This window comes from Calliphora vicina, chromosome 3 (genome assembly GCF_958450345.1).
Source record: "Calliphora vicina chromosome 3, idCalVici1.1, whole genome shotgun sequence".
In the NCBI taxonomy this organism is placed as follows: Eukaryota; Metazoa; Arthropoda; class Insecta; order Diptera; family Calliphoridae; genus Calliphora; species Calliphora vicina.
The window spans coordinates 13,124,615-13,141,930 of record NC_088782.1 but is presented as its reverse complement, the minus strand read 5'-3'; the positions used below and the strand labels follow the sequence as shown (position 1 = coordinate 13,141,930).

Sequence of the window (17,316 nt, the reverse complement as noted above, 5' to 3'; positions counted from 1 at the left end):
GTATGTTTTATAACATTTTTTCTTTATTTTTAATATTTAAATATAGCCGTTTTCTAGCAATATATGGAACACATTGAGCAGTCATTGCAGAAGATATGTTGACACCACTTCACAAGCAACCATTTGTATACAGTACATAATTTTCATAGCCACGAGCTTTAATATATATCACAAATTTCCTTTATTTTGACATTTCTTCGACAGTCGCATGTGATTTTCTGATTTTCGAATTATATCTTCTTTTTGTAAGAAAATTATACAGAAAAGTCGTGTGTTGCGCAAAAATTTATAGAAATATTGTTTAAAATTAGTTAAAATTCGTGTAAAATCGAAAAGCAACCACAATTATTAATTAGCTGTTATTAGTTATTAAACTTAAAGTGTTTTTCGAACGAAAATCGTTGGCCATTTAAAGTGAAAAATAAGCAAGTGCGTGTGTTCTAGCGAATAGAAGACAGCAGTGTATTTTTATTGATTTTCCGGTTGTATTTATAAAACATCAAAGTGGATACTGTAAAGATTGAAGATTTGGTAGACTCCGATCCCGATATCGAGTTTATCGAAAAAGATAGCGGCATGTCTTCACTGGGCGGTAGCAAAGATGAAACACCTGAACGGAAGACCACCACGGTAGCCACTGTAAGAATCAAGAGCTCTGTGCAAAGTTAAATTGAAAAAAAATCAATAAAATTTTCCATTCATTATGTATAATTTTGATATGTAGCAAATATTTAAATTGGTTTTTCTTTTTGTTTATTTTACAGACAAATGATAAAGATAACAGAAATGAAGAAAACTACGATGATGTAAGTACTTGAGTGTAAAGTTTTCTTTTACAATGTTTTACCCAATAATTTGCATTCAAATTCATTTTAGTGGTTTCTTTCATTCATTCATTTTTCATACACATAACCTCATTTAACGTACATATTAGGCAATCTTTTGCTATTATTATTATTTTTGTTGTTCTTGTTTGGATTTGATTGTTTGACCTGATATTTGTTTATAGGAGTATTATTGTTTTGATATATATATGAGGGAAATTTTGCTTTATAATTATTGATCTGATTTTCTTTTTAATGCAATTTGATTACGAATATTAGCAGTATATTTATAATTAAAGAAGAAGAATTGAATTGTGATGTTCTTAAAACAATTACCCGGAAAACAATATTTTTGTTGCGTTTATAAATGAAATTATTATTAGCCTTAATTTGAAATTGTAATTTCTCCTTAACCCGGCAATTCCCAGTGTCACCTACAGGTGACAAAGATTAACGGTAGTTTTAAACATGGAAACAGATATCATTGATAAATAATGATATTATTTATATACAGACAAGATCCTGTTTTATATCTGATTTTATTTTGGCAACGCTAGAATTTTATTAACTAGGGGATTTTTAAAAATCTTTAAGCAGTGTTTTTGATTTTAACATACTGGTGTGTGTCTTATGATAAATAAGTTGTGATAAAAATGCCAAACGGGTATGTATCACAATAATTTTTTTAATAAATACTGCTAGATATTCAGGCTAACAATGTGAGCAAGTATTTTTAGAAATTTATTTTTTTTCTGCCCCGTGTCACCTATAGGTGACCCCGCTATAAAGTCGCAACTAGCTATATATTTTTTTATTTTAAACTTATTTATAGTGTAAACTAGACTTATTTTTACTATTTTTAATAAAAACAAATTGTTTCTCCCTTTGGCGAGGGTATGGGAATTGCCGGGTTAAATAAATTGATCTAATTTACAAGCGATTGAGTCAACAAATTGTGATAAATGTGGATCATTTGACATTTGCTATCTGTCAGGCATCATAATGGCAAGACATAATCTGGTGGTATGTCATCAGCCATCCCAACCATCATATTTTCATTCCCACGACAGCCGGTTCTACGCACCGGAATGACCCGTGTTCACTCGGCCAAGGGCTGTCAACTCAGCAAACACTGCTGCTACAACAACAACAACCATCAAATTTTGATGGAAGATCGACACATCCGGCCGGACTTTCGGCGTTATATTGGCGACATTCAGGACGTCAACCGATTGTCGATAATAAATGCACAGAAGAATTAAGAATTACAGATGCAATAAAGTCTTAAACCAAAATCTACCCGCGATTTCGGACAGTGAGAGGCAGTAACCCAGGCAAACTCTATCAACACTTGCACAGTTAAGAGCTGGTTGGAGCAGCATCTTTACCACCTGGTACCAGGAACCGATTGTTCCAAGCACTCTTAACCGATGCCCTGCCTGCCTCTATCTTTTTAATTGTCACCGTAGGTCCACTAACTTAAACCCTATAGACCTATGGTTAAGGCGGGCTGAAGTGGCATAATTTCTCCAGCTCCCAGTTGAATTATTGAATATTTATTCAGGGAAGAACTTCCAAGAACAGGGGAACAACAACAAATTGTGATAGATTTAATAATGTATTAAAAATACTGAAAATTGCTTATAAAACTGATCACAAAATTGATTTAATATTTTCGATCAATCTACATGTTTGAAACTGAATAAAAAAAGCGTCTATGCGAAAGTACGAAATTTTCCATAATCTAAAAGAAAATCACAATCTCTATTAAAAAACTACTAGATCCAAGGGCAGGCTTTTCAGATGTCTCTAATTATTTCTCAAATATTCCCATAGAAAAACTTTCTATAGAAAAATATTTTATTCGTACAATAAATTTAATACATTTCTAATTCGGCCTCAGCACCCTAAAGGCATTATTGAGTTAGGTTCATCATTTTTATTGATAATCTTGGTATAGAAATCGATTTATTGTTAGACAATATTTAGCTAATGATAGAAAATTCTTAAACTAACAATACATTTGAGCTAACAGCAGATTTTAATGAAAAATTTATAGCTAATTGATTCAATTTTATACAAAATTTTGACTTTTGTATACAATTTTTAGCTAGTGGTCGAATTTTATAGTAAATCTGGAGTTAGCAAAGAAATTTAATAAAAAATTTTAATTTATTGATCTATTTTAAAAAATAAATTTGAGCTAGTGATTGATTTTAATAGGAAATTTTGAAATATTGATGGCTTTGCCTCCTACTGCTGGATTTTTAAAGAAATTTGCAAAGTAACGATGGATTTTAATACAACATTTTAAGAAAGCGATGGATTTCCATAAAAATGTTTGAGCTCGCAATAGATTTTGATAACCAGATTTTAGCTATTGATTTATTTCTATAACAAAACTTAATCTGGAGATAGAAACTATAAGAAAATGAAATGTAAATGAAGGACAAGCTGCTTTAGATTTATGATTGAAAAAATAAAATTAATTTTAATTTTAACATATTTATTGTAAATTATATTTAAAAATTAACCTCATTCTTTTAAGTCACATCACTAACCCTTTAAAATATCATTATTATTTTTTAATAAAACTAACATTTATGTGTCTTTTTCCCACCATGTCTTCATCAAACATTATAAACAACAACAATTGAACCACTAAAGGAACCCGATGAGACCTTGGGTGAACGCCTTTTGGGTTTAACCGAAATGTTCCCACAGCCTGTGCGTGATTTCAGTAGTTTTTTGGTGGATGGCACCATTAGCAGTGTCAAGGGTCTCTACAAATTCACTTGCAATGCATCATGGATATTCTTTACCAGTTCGGTGATTTTATTTGCTCCAGTCGTCTTCGAAACAGAACGTGCCCAAATGGAGGAAATGCAAAAAACACAACAGAAACAGGTATTATTAGGACCCGGTTCTGCGATGTCAGCTGTTGGTGCACCACCAGAATTGCCATTAATACGATAAGCTTATTCTGTAAACAAACACTCTATACTATAGAAACAAATAAAACAAAGAAAATTTATTAATTAATAAAAATCAAAAACTAAATAATATCTGGTTTAGTAACACTAAAATAAAAAAACAAAGAACTACCAAAATACATACATAATAAACAACCACATTTTTTTACAATAAAAATGTAAAGTGTTCAATTTTGATTAACATATTTGGTTCATTAAAAGAACATGGAAAAGAAAATGGAATTTTCTTCAAAAATTATGATCACATAAGGCGAACTTCCAACACACTTAAATTTGTATGTTCGAGTAAAAAATACTTTTTAAACTTAAATTAGACGTTAATGCCATATAACGTCTATACATAATAACATAATTAGTTTGTTAAATACCTTAAAAATAATAAAAATCATATAAAAAAATAACTCCCACAAAACGAAAAAAATACGAAATATTAATTTTAATAAAGCGTAGTAATTGTAAAACAAATCAATACAGTTTAGTGTTTTAGAGTTACATTACAAATTGTTAGAATTTGCATTTCAAAATTTTGTTTTATTTTAATTTTTTTAACTTAAACTTTGTGCATTGTTATTTACAAAATAATGGAATAAAAACGATTGCCTAATAATTAAATTAAAGGTAAAACGAATAAATTTCTATACAAGCAAATAATTGTTATTTGTAAAGAAAATTACCGATAACTTAATAAAATTTTACAAATTAAATACTTGTTTGCAAAAAAAATGTTTTAAATGATTTAAAGTAAGTGAAGCAATTTGAATTATTATAGAATTAATCGACGACTAATTTAAAACAAAAAACAATCAATGATCGACAGCTCAAAAATGTTTGTATTGAATACGGGCAGAAAATTTTATAGGAAATTTTGAGTTAGCTTGACTTTTTTTTTTGGAAAATATTGAGCTAGCGATCAATTCTCATATAATTTTACATAAAACACTACTTTATGGTCAGTTTCAAAAATCTGGTCATGATCTTCTCTATGAAAACTGATCATGATCAGTTCTATACGAAATCTGATCATGATTTATCATACGAAAATTAATCACGATACGTAAACTTATCAGTTATATCCGAAAATTAATCAGTTCTATGAAAATTGATCATGATCAGTAATATACTCAAATTGATCATGATAAATTCCGTATAAAAATGTATCATTATCAATTCTGTACGAAAATTGATCATGATAAATTCCATATGAAAATTGATCATGATTCATGACCAATTCTATATAAAAACTGAGCATGCTCAATTCTATATGTAAATTGATCATGATTAATTCTGTGCGAAAGTTAATTATGATCGGTTCTTTACGAAAACTGATCATGATGTTCTACACGAAAATTTATCATGATCAGTTTTATATGAAAACTGATAATGATAAGTATATGCTAATTGATCATGATCAGTACTATATAAAAATTGATTATGATCAATTATATATGAAAATTTATCATGATACATTCCATATGAAAATTGATCATGAGCACTATATGAAAATTGATTATGATCAATTTTATGGTAGAATTGATCATGATCAATATGCGAAAATTGATTATGATCAAGTCTATACAAAAATTTATCATGATGTTCTATACGAGATTTGATAATGATAAGAAAACTGATGTTCTATATGAAAACTGATCATGATCAGTTTTATCTTATCGGATTTATTAAAAAAATTCTAATAATTGATCACGATCCATACGAAATTGATCATGATCAATGCTGTAAGAAAATTTATCATGATCAGTTCTATACAGTGTCAAATATTAGGCAGTTCTATACAAAAATTATCTGTAAATAAATTCATTCCTTTTTATACCCATCACCTTCGTGAGATAATTTCCACTATATAATTTTCCGACCCTATAAAGTATATATATTCTGGATCTTTATAGATAGCGGAGTCGATTAAGCCATGTCCGTCTGTCTGTCAGTTGAAATCAATTTTCTGAAGACCCCAGATATCTGCGGGATCCAAATCTTCAATAATTCTGTCAGACATGCTTTCGAAAAGTTCCCTATTTAAAATCAGCAAAATCGGTCCACAAATGGCTGAGATATGAGGAAAAAACCAGGACAACCTCGATTTTTGACCTATCAGGCCTGTCACACATTTTGTTCGGAATGGTTTCAATTCCGTAGTTTTTATTCCGATCGATTTCATTTTAGGTTCTTTTTTTAACTTATTAATTCCAAAAATATTTAATAATTCTATATTTCTGATTTTAATTTGACAACGTTTTTAATATTAATACAAAAGTGAAGTTTTTGATACAGAAATTGATTAAAATTTTTAGAAAAACAAATAAATACACTTTGAAAACTGGAAGTGGTTTCATTCCGAAAGAAATTTTCGTTTTACTTTTTCTGAAGAAGCAAAATGGGACATTAATTACACTTTCGATCGGAATGGAATTCTGTGACAGGTGTGTATATCTGGATTACTAAGTCATTAATATAGACAATATGGATATTTAATGCTAGATATTTAAAAGACCTTTGCAACGACGTATATAAGACCATAGGACCTACAATGGGTCAAAATCGGAAAAAATATTGTTTAACCCGAATTTTTTTTTCACCAAAAAAAAATTTAAAAAACTAAATTTTTTAAATTTAAAAAAAAAAATTTAAATTTAAAATAACAATTCGAAATTTTTTTTTTTTTTTTTAAATTAAAAAAATTAATTTTGTTTACCTAAAAATATTTTAAATTTATATTTTGGGTATAAAGATTCGGCACAGCCGAATATAGCTCTCTTACTTGTTATGAATAGAAAGCATCAACTTTATTAGGAATAAAAATATGGCCAATAAGATTTGCTTTATTTTTAATTTCAAATTATTTATAGAACATGGAATTTACATGTACATACATATTTAGAAATCGATTTGTTTTAAACAATAAACAAAACTTTGTAATTTACATACGAATATTCGTCATTACGACATTGCATCAAATACGATAAGTATATAAAAAATACATGAAGATTATTTTGATTAAACATATTTTATGTACATACACACAAAGAGATTTCTTTTTTAAACAGTTAAAACATAAACAAACAATACAAAAAAGTAATAAAGACCGAATGAACTCCAGGTTCAGTAAAAATACGGAATTTTTGATATAAAATATGAAAATAAACATTAAAAAATATAAAGAAGGTATGTGTTATAACTAGACTATAAACTAATACCCGTATTAAACAACAATTTCTAGGATAACGTGTAGCTGGTCATGCGCTCACAATTTTGTCTCATTACCGCCGACATAATGGCCTCAGTGGAAACAATTATAATATTTTTATTTAAACGTCTATACTTGTGCCACTCTTTTTTGTCCTCTTTCGCGGTTACTAAGTATATGTGTTGATTATCTTTGGGTGCTGGCGGAGTTTTGGCATGTACATAGCCTCCCGAGACTTCGATAATAGCTAAGGAAGAGAATTTGTTAAAAATAAATTGTGTATGTTTGTAAGTTATTATCAGTTAACTTACTTTTGATTTCCTGAGGATTTGGTAAAATACTAGCAGTCATTACGAATTCATAGCCTTTGAAAAGTTTATGTTGTTTAGCCATTTGCAGTGATTTATCCAATGAAAATTTGTGTTTCTTTTCAAATTCTGCATCCGCAAATAGATAATCATTTATGCGCACCTTTTTGCCTGTTGTGGATTTATTCATTTTCTTTAGATATTCTGAAGTTACTATGGGTATACCTCTGGCCATGGCCAATAGGAATTTGAATGTACGAAAGGCTTTATCCATTACTAAGACTTCACTGTCTAAGGGATTTTTTGCAATGTTCCAAAAACCTTTAGAATTTTGTACTAAATTCTTGAATAGTTCCTGGTCCACCATGGTCATGGATATGGAAATTGTGGACGATGCAGATGATGAGTTATTTGATGTTACTGAAGAGTCCTGGGAACGCTTAAAAGAAATATGGCATTAGCTCATTGTGTTATATTGGGTTAAGAAAATGTTTCCTGTCTAAATAGAGAATATGTCCGAAAGAAAACATGCCTTATGTAATTGGTTATTTAGTTCTTAAACTTACTGTGCTTCTTAAACGTTTACGTTCAATTTTCTCTGGCACTACAGGTGGAGTTGCTTCTGCTTTACGTTTTCGCTGATCGCCTGTTGTCTTCGTTGTCATATTTCCATTGACGGAAGCATTATGAGACGATGACGAATCATTTTTACTTTTATTTTGTTGAGCATTTTTACGCTTTGAATTATTTGTGGTAATACTTTCCTGGGATTCACTTTGTTTAGATCTTGAGCGACATCGTGTAACCCGTACAACTAAAGATATATAGAAAACAATGTGGTGAACAAATGTATCATTAAAATGTTTAATGAATTTGTCCATTAATGTCGTCTTTTTTAAAGCTTTTATTTAACTTTCAATGTTTGTTTGTTTTTTTGTATATTAGTTTAGGTCAAAATTTTCTATAGAACTAGTCTAGAACAAATATATAACTAGTTCCACATAATTAGTTCCTTAAAAACTGTATGTATGTACTTTAGAATCACAAGTTATAGAATAAGTTCGGAAAAATTTCCTGTCTCATGATATATAGATTTTTAAGAAATTTTCGAACATATGTTCGAATTTTCGAAAAATTCGAACTTATGTTCGAATTTAGTCTATTCGGGCTGCGAAAACTGGTTTAAAATTCAGTTACATATTTTCACTTAAAAAGACATACAAAATAAAAATAAAAGCTTTTAAAAATTATTAGTTTTTAGGAAAATCTAAATTTTTTGATGAATTATTATTTTTGTAAATTTTAATGAATTAAGCGATGTTAAATGGAATGGACGATTATGTTTTTTGAAATAAGGAATTTATTTTTTTATAGACTGAATTTAGTAATTTTATAGAAATCAAATTTTTAATAATAAATGGTGAAATTAAAATGGACCTCTTATTTTTCGGTGAAATTTTCTTTTGTGACAAAGATTTTTTGGATAAATGAAATTTTGAACATAATGGGTTTTTGTTGAATGTAATTATTAATTATAAGTTTTTGGTTTCAGATGAAGTTTAATTTGTTTGCCGATGCATGGCAAAAAAACTTACATGGTTGGGTGCAAATACTGTCCAATTCGTCATCCTCAACTAATTATTTTTTTTAAATTAACAGACAAACAAACAAATGGAAAAAATAGAATTCGTTAATTTTTTTTGGAATATTAAAAGTTTTTGTTGGGATATTCATATTTTATTTTTTTAAAAAATTACATTTTTTTTGGTAAAAATAAAAAATTTGTGTGTGAAAATTAAAAAAAGAAGTGTATTTTCTAAATTTTTATAAAATAATAAATAATAAAACGTTTCCACAGAAATATCAAAAATGATTTTTTCTAATTTTATATTAAAAAAATTCAAAATTTTTATAATTGGTCTGTTCAATAACAAAAAACTATTACAAATTTTCACACAAAAATTTTAAATTTGTATTGAAAAACTGGAAAATTTATAAACAATTTGTGATAATTCGTAATAGGTTTTTGTTATTGAACAGAACAAATATTAATCAGGTATGCGATGAAAAACGATTTCAAAATGATAAAAGGCAAGGCGTATTAATCAGGTGAGAGCGTCTCGGCAACAAATACAACAAACACAATATTTGTTATTTGTCAAGAGACTGAGAATGTCAAACAGATGAGACATATGAAAAATATAAAATACAACCAAATGAAAAATACGCAAATTTCTGGTAATTTTTTATACATATGAAAAATATGAAAAACAAATATAAAAAATCTATTATTGGTATGTAGTTTGATCTACTGTTTTTTTTTTTGTTGGAAGATTCAATATTAATAACTTCGAACGGGAATAGAAAGCTTGGTGATTTCAGTGCAACTACCAAAGTATAACAAGTAGTCCAACTCTTTGACAGCAGTACCTAACTCTATACATGTGTTAGTGAAAAAGTACCTAAGTCTAAATATGTGTTAGTAACAAAAATGTACATGTGTTGGTTCTTTTTTAATTTTCACCAGACACACAGAGTTCTATAAAAATGTTTAAATCAAAGTATACCAAGTAGTCCAACTCTCTATTTTTTAAAATTACTCTCTCACATATACGGGTACTGTGTAAATTCAACACCCTTGTGAGAGAATTATACACATCAAAAGTCTCGAGATTTTAACTATAAATTGTCGAATAAATATAGTTTTATACAAAGTATACCAAGTAGTCCAACTCTCTATTTTTTAAAATTACTCTCTCACATATACGGGTACTGTGTAAATTCAACACCCTTGTGAGAGAATTATACACATCAAAAGTCTCGAGATTTTAACTATAAATTGTCGAATAAATATAGTTTTATACACGTAAATTCACTAACACACATTATTTTATCATTTTTTTCAACACATTTAGCACTTTTTCTTTTCCGAAGCACGTCCATTTCGCACAAACTAAAAAATATTTTTTTATTAATTTTGACGTTTTATTTTGTTTGTGGTAGGTTTTAAAATATAGAACAGAGTTTCCATTTTTGGTATTGAAAATAGAACAAAATTTAAATAAATTAAAATTTAAACATTTTTATAGAACTCTGTGTGTCTGGTGAAAATTAAAAAAGAACCAACACATGTACATTTTTGTTACTAACACATATTTAGACTTAGGTACTTTTTCACTAACACATGTATAGAGTTAGGTACTGCTGTCAAAGAGTTGGACTACTTGTTATACTTTGGCTCGTAACTTCACCTTATTGAATACACCTTGATAAAAGGTGTGAAGTGTTTGTTTGAATCGTTTTGTCATATTAGTTTCAAACAAAGAATAACGTTTCAAATTCAAATTTGATTCAAAGGGAATTATCGCAATTAAATTTTCACATGAATTAGGTAAACAAATGGAGAATTGCTTACATAGAGACGAGACACTCCTCCGATTTGTCAAACAAAAATACAACTAATAATCATCCCTATAGCGAATCAATATTTCACATGAAATATGTTCCCTTTTCCTTTTTTCGTTCATTAACTTTGTTCACGTGAAAATTTTTTTTGGAATTTTTAGATGGAATTTTGTAAACAATAAACAGCTGTTATTGTGAATGAAAAGTTCATGGGGAATTTCACGATAGCAATTTTCCCTTCGAGGGAAATGAATATTTCATGGGAACAAAATTTCACATGTTATTGCCGATAGGGGTGAATATTTCTGACAACTACAGAATACATTGATTGACTAGCATCTATTTTGTTATTGCAAGAGTTAGGTTTTTGACAATTACAAACATTTAATATGAAATTAATCGAAATTCATCATACCTAAATCGATGTTGATATTGATTTTAGTTTTGAAAACGATCGTTTTTCATCACATGCCAGAATGTATTTTTTGGTATTCTGAGTTGTTATGAGAAAATTGGTCTGAAAATATACTTTTTCAAGCTATTAGCTACTATTAATGACATTTTCATATGAATGACTGCATTCATCTAATAAAATATATCTATCAACAAACATTCACCCTTATTCTACTTGGCGTCGTCGACATCATAGTCAATATTGAGTCAACAAATGGTATATGTTACGCCGATATCGATAACAATTGGTAACTTTTGACAGCGTTTTGTACTTTAACCCGACTTATAAAAGTATAAAATTCTGTAAAAAGTTACCAATTGTTATCGATTTCGGAGAAACACATACCATTTTTTGACTCAATATTGACGACGATGTCGACGACGCCAAGTAGAATAAAATAACTTGATTAACGCTTAATTAACGGTAAATGTTTCGTTTGATTTTTTTCATGTTCCAATGTCGCGTTTTCTTATTTCAATCAAAATTTTAATTTGCAACTTGTGTCACGTTCGGGATCATAAGTGTATCTTTTTTGTAATTTATTTTTATTTTGTTTTCCATATAATTTTAAAATATAATTATACTAACTTTGCTTTATATATAAATAAGGCTATCAGAGCAAAAGTGGCGTAATTCCAAAATATTTATTTGGGAGAGAAATTTGGTAAATTTGGGATTTTTAAATTTGGTAAATATTTTTTGAACTTAATTTCTCATGTCAACCTTATTTTAATTGTTTTATTTTTAATTCACAAAAAGAACTTCCTAATTTACAATATTTGTGTATTTTTGTATTTATGAAATTAGTATAGGAAAAAATTTGGGTACAAACACTTTAGGACAAGTTTATTAAGAAATCAATCAAAATACATAGTACAAGACAAGGCGTATTAATCAGGTGAGAGCGTCTCGGCAACAAATACAACAAAGACAATATTTCTTAGTTGTCAAGAGAGTGAGAATGTCAAAACAGATTGACATATGAAAAATATAAAAAACAAACAAATAAAAACTAAATGAATTACTGGACGTTTTTATATGATAAAAAACAAACAAATACAAAATCAATTATTGGTAGTTTGCTCTAGAAATGTTTTTTTCAGGATTCAATATTAAAAACGTCGAACCGGAGCAAAAAGCTTGGTGATTCCAGTGGAACTATCAAACTAACCATTTAGCCATGTCCATCTGTCTGTTTGAAACACTCGCACTTCCAAAATACACAACGCAATTCTGCTAAGGAGTTTGCAAAAGCTATCCAGTAGGCAAACAAATCTCATGGACTAAAATGGGAGTCAATCTCTAATTTGATGAATTTTCTCCAAACAATTTCCAATATTTGCTTATTTTGATATTTGCTGTACAAATTTTTGTAAACAATTTTAAATTTTTTATCATTTACAATTTAAATATTGTGAATGTCAACAACAAATAGTAAACAACTTTTTGACACTTTCAAACACAACATAAATAAACAAACAATAATCAGCTGTGCTCGTAACTTCACCTTATTGAATACACCTTGGTACAAGAGCTATTCATCATCTGTCTCATCATAATATATGTACCTCATCCCTGATCAATTCAAGTTGTTATAAAAAGTGTGATGAACTGTCAGGATGAAGTGCAACAATTCAAGAAAGTCCTTTTTATTTTTGTATGAACTTTGAGGCTTGTATGTTTTTAAACCTCCATTGGCTTTAACTTTTCGTACCAAAGAGTCCGAGCACTGAGTTGATTTTACATGACTAATTGGTATGAAAAATAGGTCGTGTTACGAATGTCGCGTGACAAATCAAGCTAAAGTTTGTAAAACAAAACCCAAATGCAAACATTTCAACAAGACCATTTTCTCATTTGCTAGCTAAAATTTTTTTCATTTTAATTATGAAAAAAAAAATTCTTTGCAATTCGCTGAATTTTGCATTTTTTTAGAAGAAGCCAAAAACGAGTTCTATTTTTGTCTGGTTCGGGATAGCAAGTTTAGTGTAAATAAAAAAAAAAATATTCAATGGCGCGTTCCGTACCGTGGAATTGCTCATATTCCTTGTGTGGTCGCAAATAAAAAAATGTAGAAATTACTAACGGAATGACAAGCTTATATATCCTTACTTTCTTGTTTGGAATGTAAGGCTTTTCCAATTGCCTTCATCTTGTTAATATTAAGAAAATTTTAATAAAAATGGTTAAACAAATTTTAAATGAAACATTTTTTTGTAAAATTATACACGAGTTTTTGTAATATCTTTTAATATTTTATAAATTCAAATATTACTAAATAAAAAACTTACATGGTTGAGTGGCAATACTATCCAAATCGTCTTGTTCATCTTGTGTACTTTTTGAATTCTTGCTAGAGGCAGCATCCTTACTAGTTGAGGCCGTTTCCTCATTTCTCGACTTGGCACGAGTCATACGCCTAGCTGGCATTTCCTTGACTGGCTCTTCCTTTTTAGCTTCTTTTGATTTATCTAGTTTATCCGAAGATGCTTGTCTTTTACGTTGTCTTGTACTTTTTTCAGGTTTATCCAAGCTCTTTTGTTCATCTTCCTTATTTTTCCCTGATTTTTTTTGTTCATCTTCCTTATTATTCCCTGGTTTATTTGAGCTCTTTGGTTCATCTTCTTTACTTTTGACTGTTTTATTTGAGCTCTTTGGTTCATCTTCTTTACTTTTCCCTGTTTTATTCGAGCTCCTTTGTTCATCTTTTTTAGTTTTTCCTGGTTTATTTGAGCTCTTTTGTTCATCTTTCTTACTTTTCCCTGATTTATTCGAGCTTTTTTGTTCATCTTCCTTATTTTTCTCTGATCTATTTGAGCTGTTTTGCTCATCTTCTTGATGAGTAGTCTCAGTTTGTTTGGCTTTCTTTCCCTTGCTAGTATTAGCCTTTGTTTTATTAGTACGCTCTTTACTGTCTGCCAATTCTCTTTCTTTATCTCTGGCCATATGTCTTTCATCACGACTGAGTGTGGTTGATCGGGAGTGATCAGATTTTGTACGCTTTTCATCTTGTTCATTGCCCAAAAAAATATTAAATTTATGTAATTTTTGAGCTTCTTTGGCCGCTGTTGCTTCTTCACTTATTTTGCTTCTTTTTGGTTTTTTGTTTAAGTGCGGTAGCAATTTATCAAAATCTAACGTATCTTTAGGTATATTTATTAATTTAACCAAATCACCTTCACTTTCCTCTTCACTTTCCTCAGCATCGCTATCATCGCCAAACAAAGCTAAAATATTTTTCTTCAAATCTTCACCTTTGTCCATATGTATGTGTTCTTTTATTAATTGAGGCGTGCACATAAGCAAATCCACATCCGATTCCGTGGTACTGGTAGCTGAAGAGGTTTTCCTTAAAACTGTGAAATCTTTGTCGGGCATTTTAAAATTTGTGACTAAAGAAGCGTTTTGTTTTAAGGGGGTTTTCTCCATTTCGGCGAAAAAGGTGGCTGGATTTTTAGACATAAATTTATCTTCTAAAACAGTAGAGTTAAAACATTTTACTGGTATATTTTTATGGTTAGAGGTAGAGGGAAGATTGGTAGGCTGCAGAAAGGCTTGAGTTAACATATCATCTTCCTCATCGGGATCTAGGTTATGCAAAGACTTGGAGTTATTCTTATTTTCAACTGCAGGCGCTGTTAAACTGTTACGAGAGGTACTAGAAGTGGTAGATCGGGCTGTGGGAACTTAAGCAAAATTAAAGATTAGTATAAACAAGTAATAGATCTATAATCGGCTGTACCGAATCTTATATTGCCCTTCACCAATTTAAGATAAAGAGTGAAAACGTTTTTTGGTTTTTGGTTAAAAAAAATTTGGTGTAAGAAAAAAATTCGAAAAAAAATTTTTGCTAACAAATTAATGAAAAAAAAATAATTTGAAAAATACATGAAAAAATCGAGCATTTTGTTTCACGATTTCTGAATCGAATATATTAATGCACCAATCAAGTATGTAAGTTATTTGGGGGCTTCGGAAAGTTGATTTCAAAAGACAGGCGGACATGGCTATATCGACTCCGAAATCTATAACAATATGGGGTCCTTATAGATGGGGTCGGTGAAGGGTAAAAAATTAATATAATTTAAGTACCTTCATCTGTGGCAAATAGCTGAGTGGGGGGGAAATCTGTTAGAGGCTCCAAAGTAACCGGACATCTATTTTCTTTATCACTCAAAGTTAAAATCTCTTCATTTTCCTTTACCACACAATCTTTTTCCGGCACAATAAAACTATTCTTCTTTGTAGGTTTCTGAATGGGTGCTGAAGGAAGAAAAACTTGTGTTGGTAATAAATCTTCATCATCTTCGTCCAGCAAATTGGGTGGTGGTTCAATGTTAGATTTGTTTGCAGATTTTTCAGTGTTTGCTTTCATAGACGTAGCCTCTTGTTGTAATTCCTCAAAATCCAATATATCCGGCGTAGAACAATCTGCTCTTAATGCTGTGGTTTCTTGATCCAACTTTGAGTTGGACCATTTCAATGCCGACATCTCTTTTTCATCCTCTTCCGTTTTAGACTGATTCCTTGAATTGTTCTTGCTTGATTTTGCGCTATTATTCAAAATGACCAGAGGGTGTTTTATCAAGGGTATGATTTGAGAATATTCAGACTGATTAGCTTCTTCGCCAAAACCTTCATTGTAATCTTGAGTACAGATACGAAATTGACTGCCATCAACATTGTTGGTGTCTTCTGCTTCATTTTTAGATTCTTCAAGCAAAATACTCTTGTCTTGGAATTGACCATCTGACAATATACGTGGTCTTTGGCTGCTTGTTATGCCTGCCACCGGCAATAATTCTTGTGTTTCTGGTATACAGAAATCCTCATCATCATCTTCTAAATCATCTAGATTACCGAAATTGAATTTTATTTTATTTCCACTGACATCTGGAGTACTCTCTGCTACAGAAAGATCCGAGGCATTTAAGGAGCTACGTGGTCCACCACAATACTGGGTTTCTGGTATAGTAAAGCTATCACTACGACGATTAGTTGAGTTTAATGAATTAGATGACGAATTTAAAGAGTTTCTACTGGTGTTGGTGGCTTCAGTTTCAGCTATAACGAAACTAGTATTGGGTGTAACAGATTTTTTAGGTGGTATCGATGGCACCAAGAAATTGTTATAATTTGCACGTTTGACACGACTCTCGTGTTGTGAGGTGGAATCTGGACTAGAAGCTATAATATCGGAGGTATTTTTGTTGTCATCTAGAAAACCGCTGCTGTCATGAGACTGCAAAGATAATACAAAATATGAAAATATTAATGAAAATTATAAAATTGCAAAATTGTTAGGGTTTTTATTAAATCTTCTTTTTTCTTTGGATATATATTTATTAGGGTTGGTAAAATTGTTTGCGTCGCAATTCTTGTTCTATGAAATCATATCAATCCATAAAATCATATCAAATAACTCACCATTTCCCGTTGATCATGGATATATTTAATTTCCTTGTTGCCCACTTTCACAATATCTCCATTTTTTAAACGCAACATTTCCGAACCCTTCAACGCAGTATTATTCACTAAAGTCCCCTTTGAGCTAAATAAATCGAAAACGAATACCTCCTCAGTGTGCCCAACATAAATGATGCAATGTTTTTGTTCGACATCTTCCTAAAAGTTGAAAATATTAAAAACTAAATTAAACTTAACTGTTTTCAAATAATTACCCCATCATCCAACTTAATGAAATTATTTGCTTTACTTTCGCTGCCATTTATTTGTTTGCCCAACAAATACCATTGTCCAATATGCAAAGGAATGCGCTGGCTGTTTATTTCCACAAACATTGTAAATGACGCCTTGAAAATGTTGTACAAAATCAAATGAAATTTAATATGTGAATTATGTTTTTGCTGTCAAAATTTAGTTATTACATTTTCACCCATTTCAATTAAGACAATACATAGATTTCCTTTTTTATATTTTAATTTATTAAAGTGTTTTTTTTTTAATAATTGTTACTCTTTTAAAAAAATTCCGCGAAATCAGTAGAAAATATTTATTTTTTGACTTGTGGCCAGTGTTGCCAGTATTATAATTGTAAAGTTTACACAGTGCCAGCGTTGTCAACTTAGCGTTTTTATCAATGTTTTCAGTTATTTTTAAATAATTGCACGCG

General features: G+C 29.8%; 2 protein-coding genes across 4 annotated transcripts; one reads left to right on the top strand and one right to left on the bottom strand.

Annotated features, from left to right (window-relative positions):
- The first annotated feature begins 256 nt into the window (after window positions 1-256).
- mge (translocase of outer mitochondrial membrane 22 homolog mge) lies at window positions 257-3,887 on the top strand. The gene is made up of 3 exons (XM_065505256.1): window positions 257-639; window positions 765-806; window positions 3,492-3,887. Exons 1-3 carry the CDS (start codon window positions 577-579, stop codon window positions 3,798-3,800), a joined length of 414 nt encoding a protein of 137 aa, XP_065361328.1. The 5' UTR covers window positions 257-576; the 3' UTR covers window positions 3,801-3,887.
- Window positions 3,888-6,614: 2,727 nt separating this feature from the next.
- Window positions 6,615-17,316, bottom strand: mu2 (mutator 2). Of its 3 annotated transcripts, none has more exons than XM_065505393.1 (9): window positions 17,072-17,316; window positions 16,865-16,996; window positions 16,611-16,808; window positions 15,276-16,425; window positions 13,475-14,869; window positions 8,920-8,958; window positions 7,891-8,138; window positions 7,328-7,763; window positions 6,615-7,263 (listed from the first exon to the last, which is right to left on the bottom strand). In XM_065505393.1, exons 1-9 carry the CDS (start codon window positions 17,081-17,083, stop codon window positions 7,046-7,048), a joined length of 3,828 nt encoding a protein of 1,275 aa, XP_065361465.1. In that variant the 5' UTR covers window positions 17,084-17,316; the 3' UTR covers window positions 6,615-7,045. The 3 variants fall into 3 exon arrangements, with proteins under 3 accessions (XP_065361465.1, XP_065361467.1, XP_065361468.1); XM_065505395.1 differs by having other exon boundaries at window positions 7,328-7,754; XM_065505396.1 differs by lacking the exon at window positions 8,920-8,958.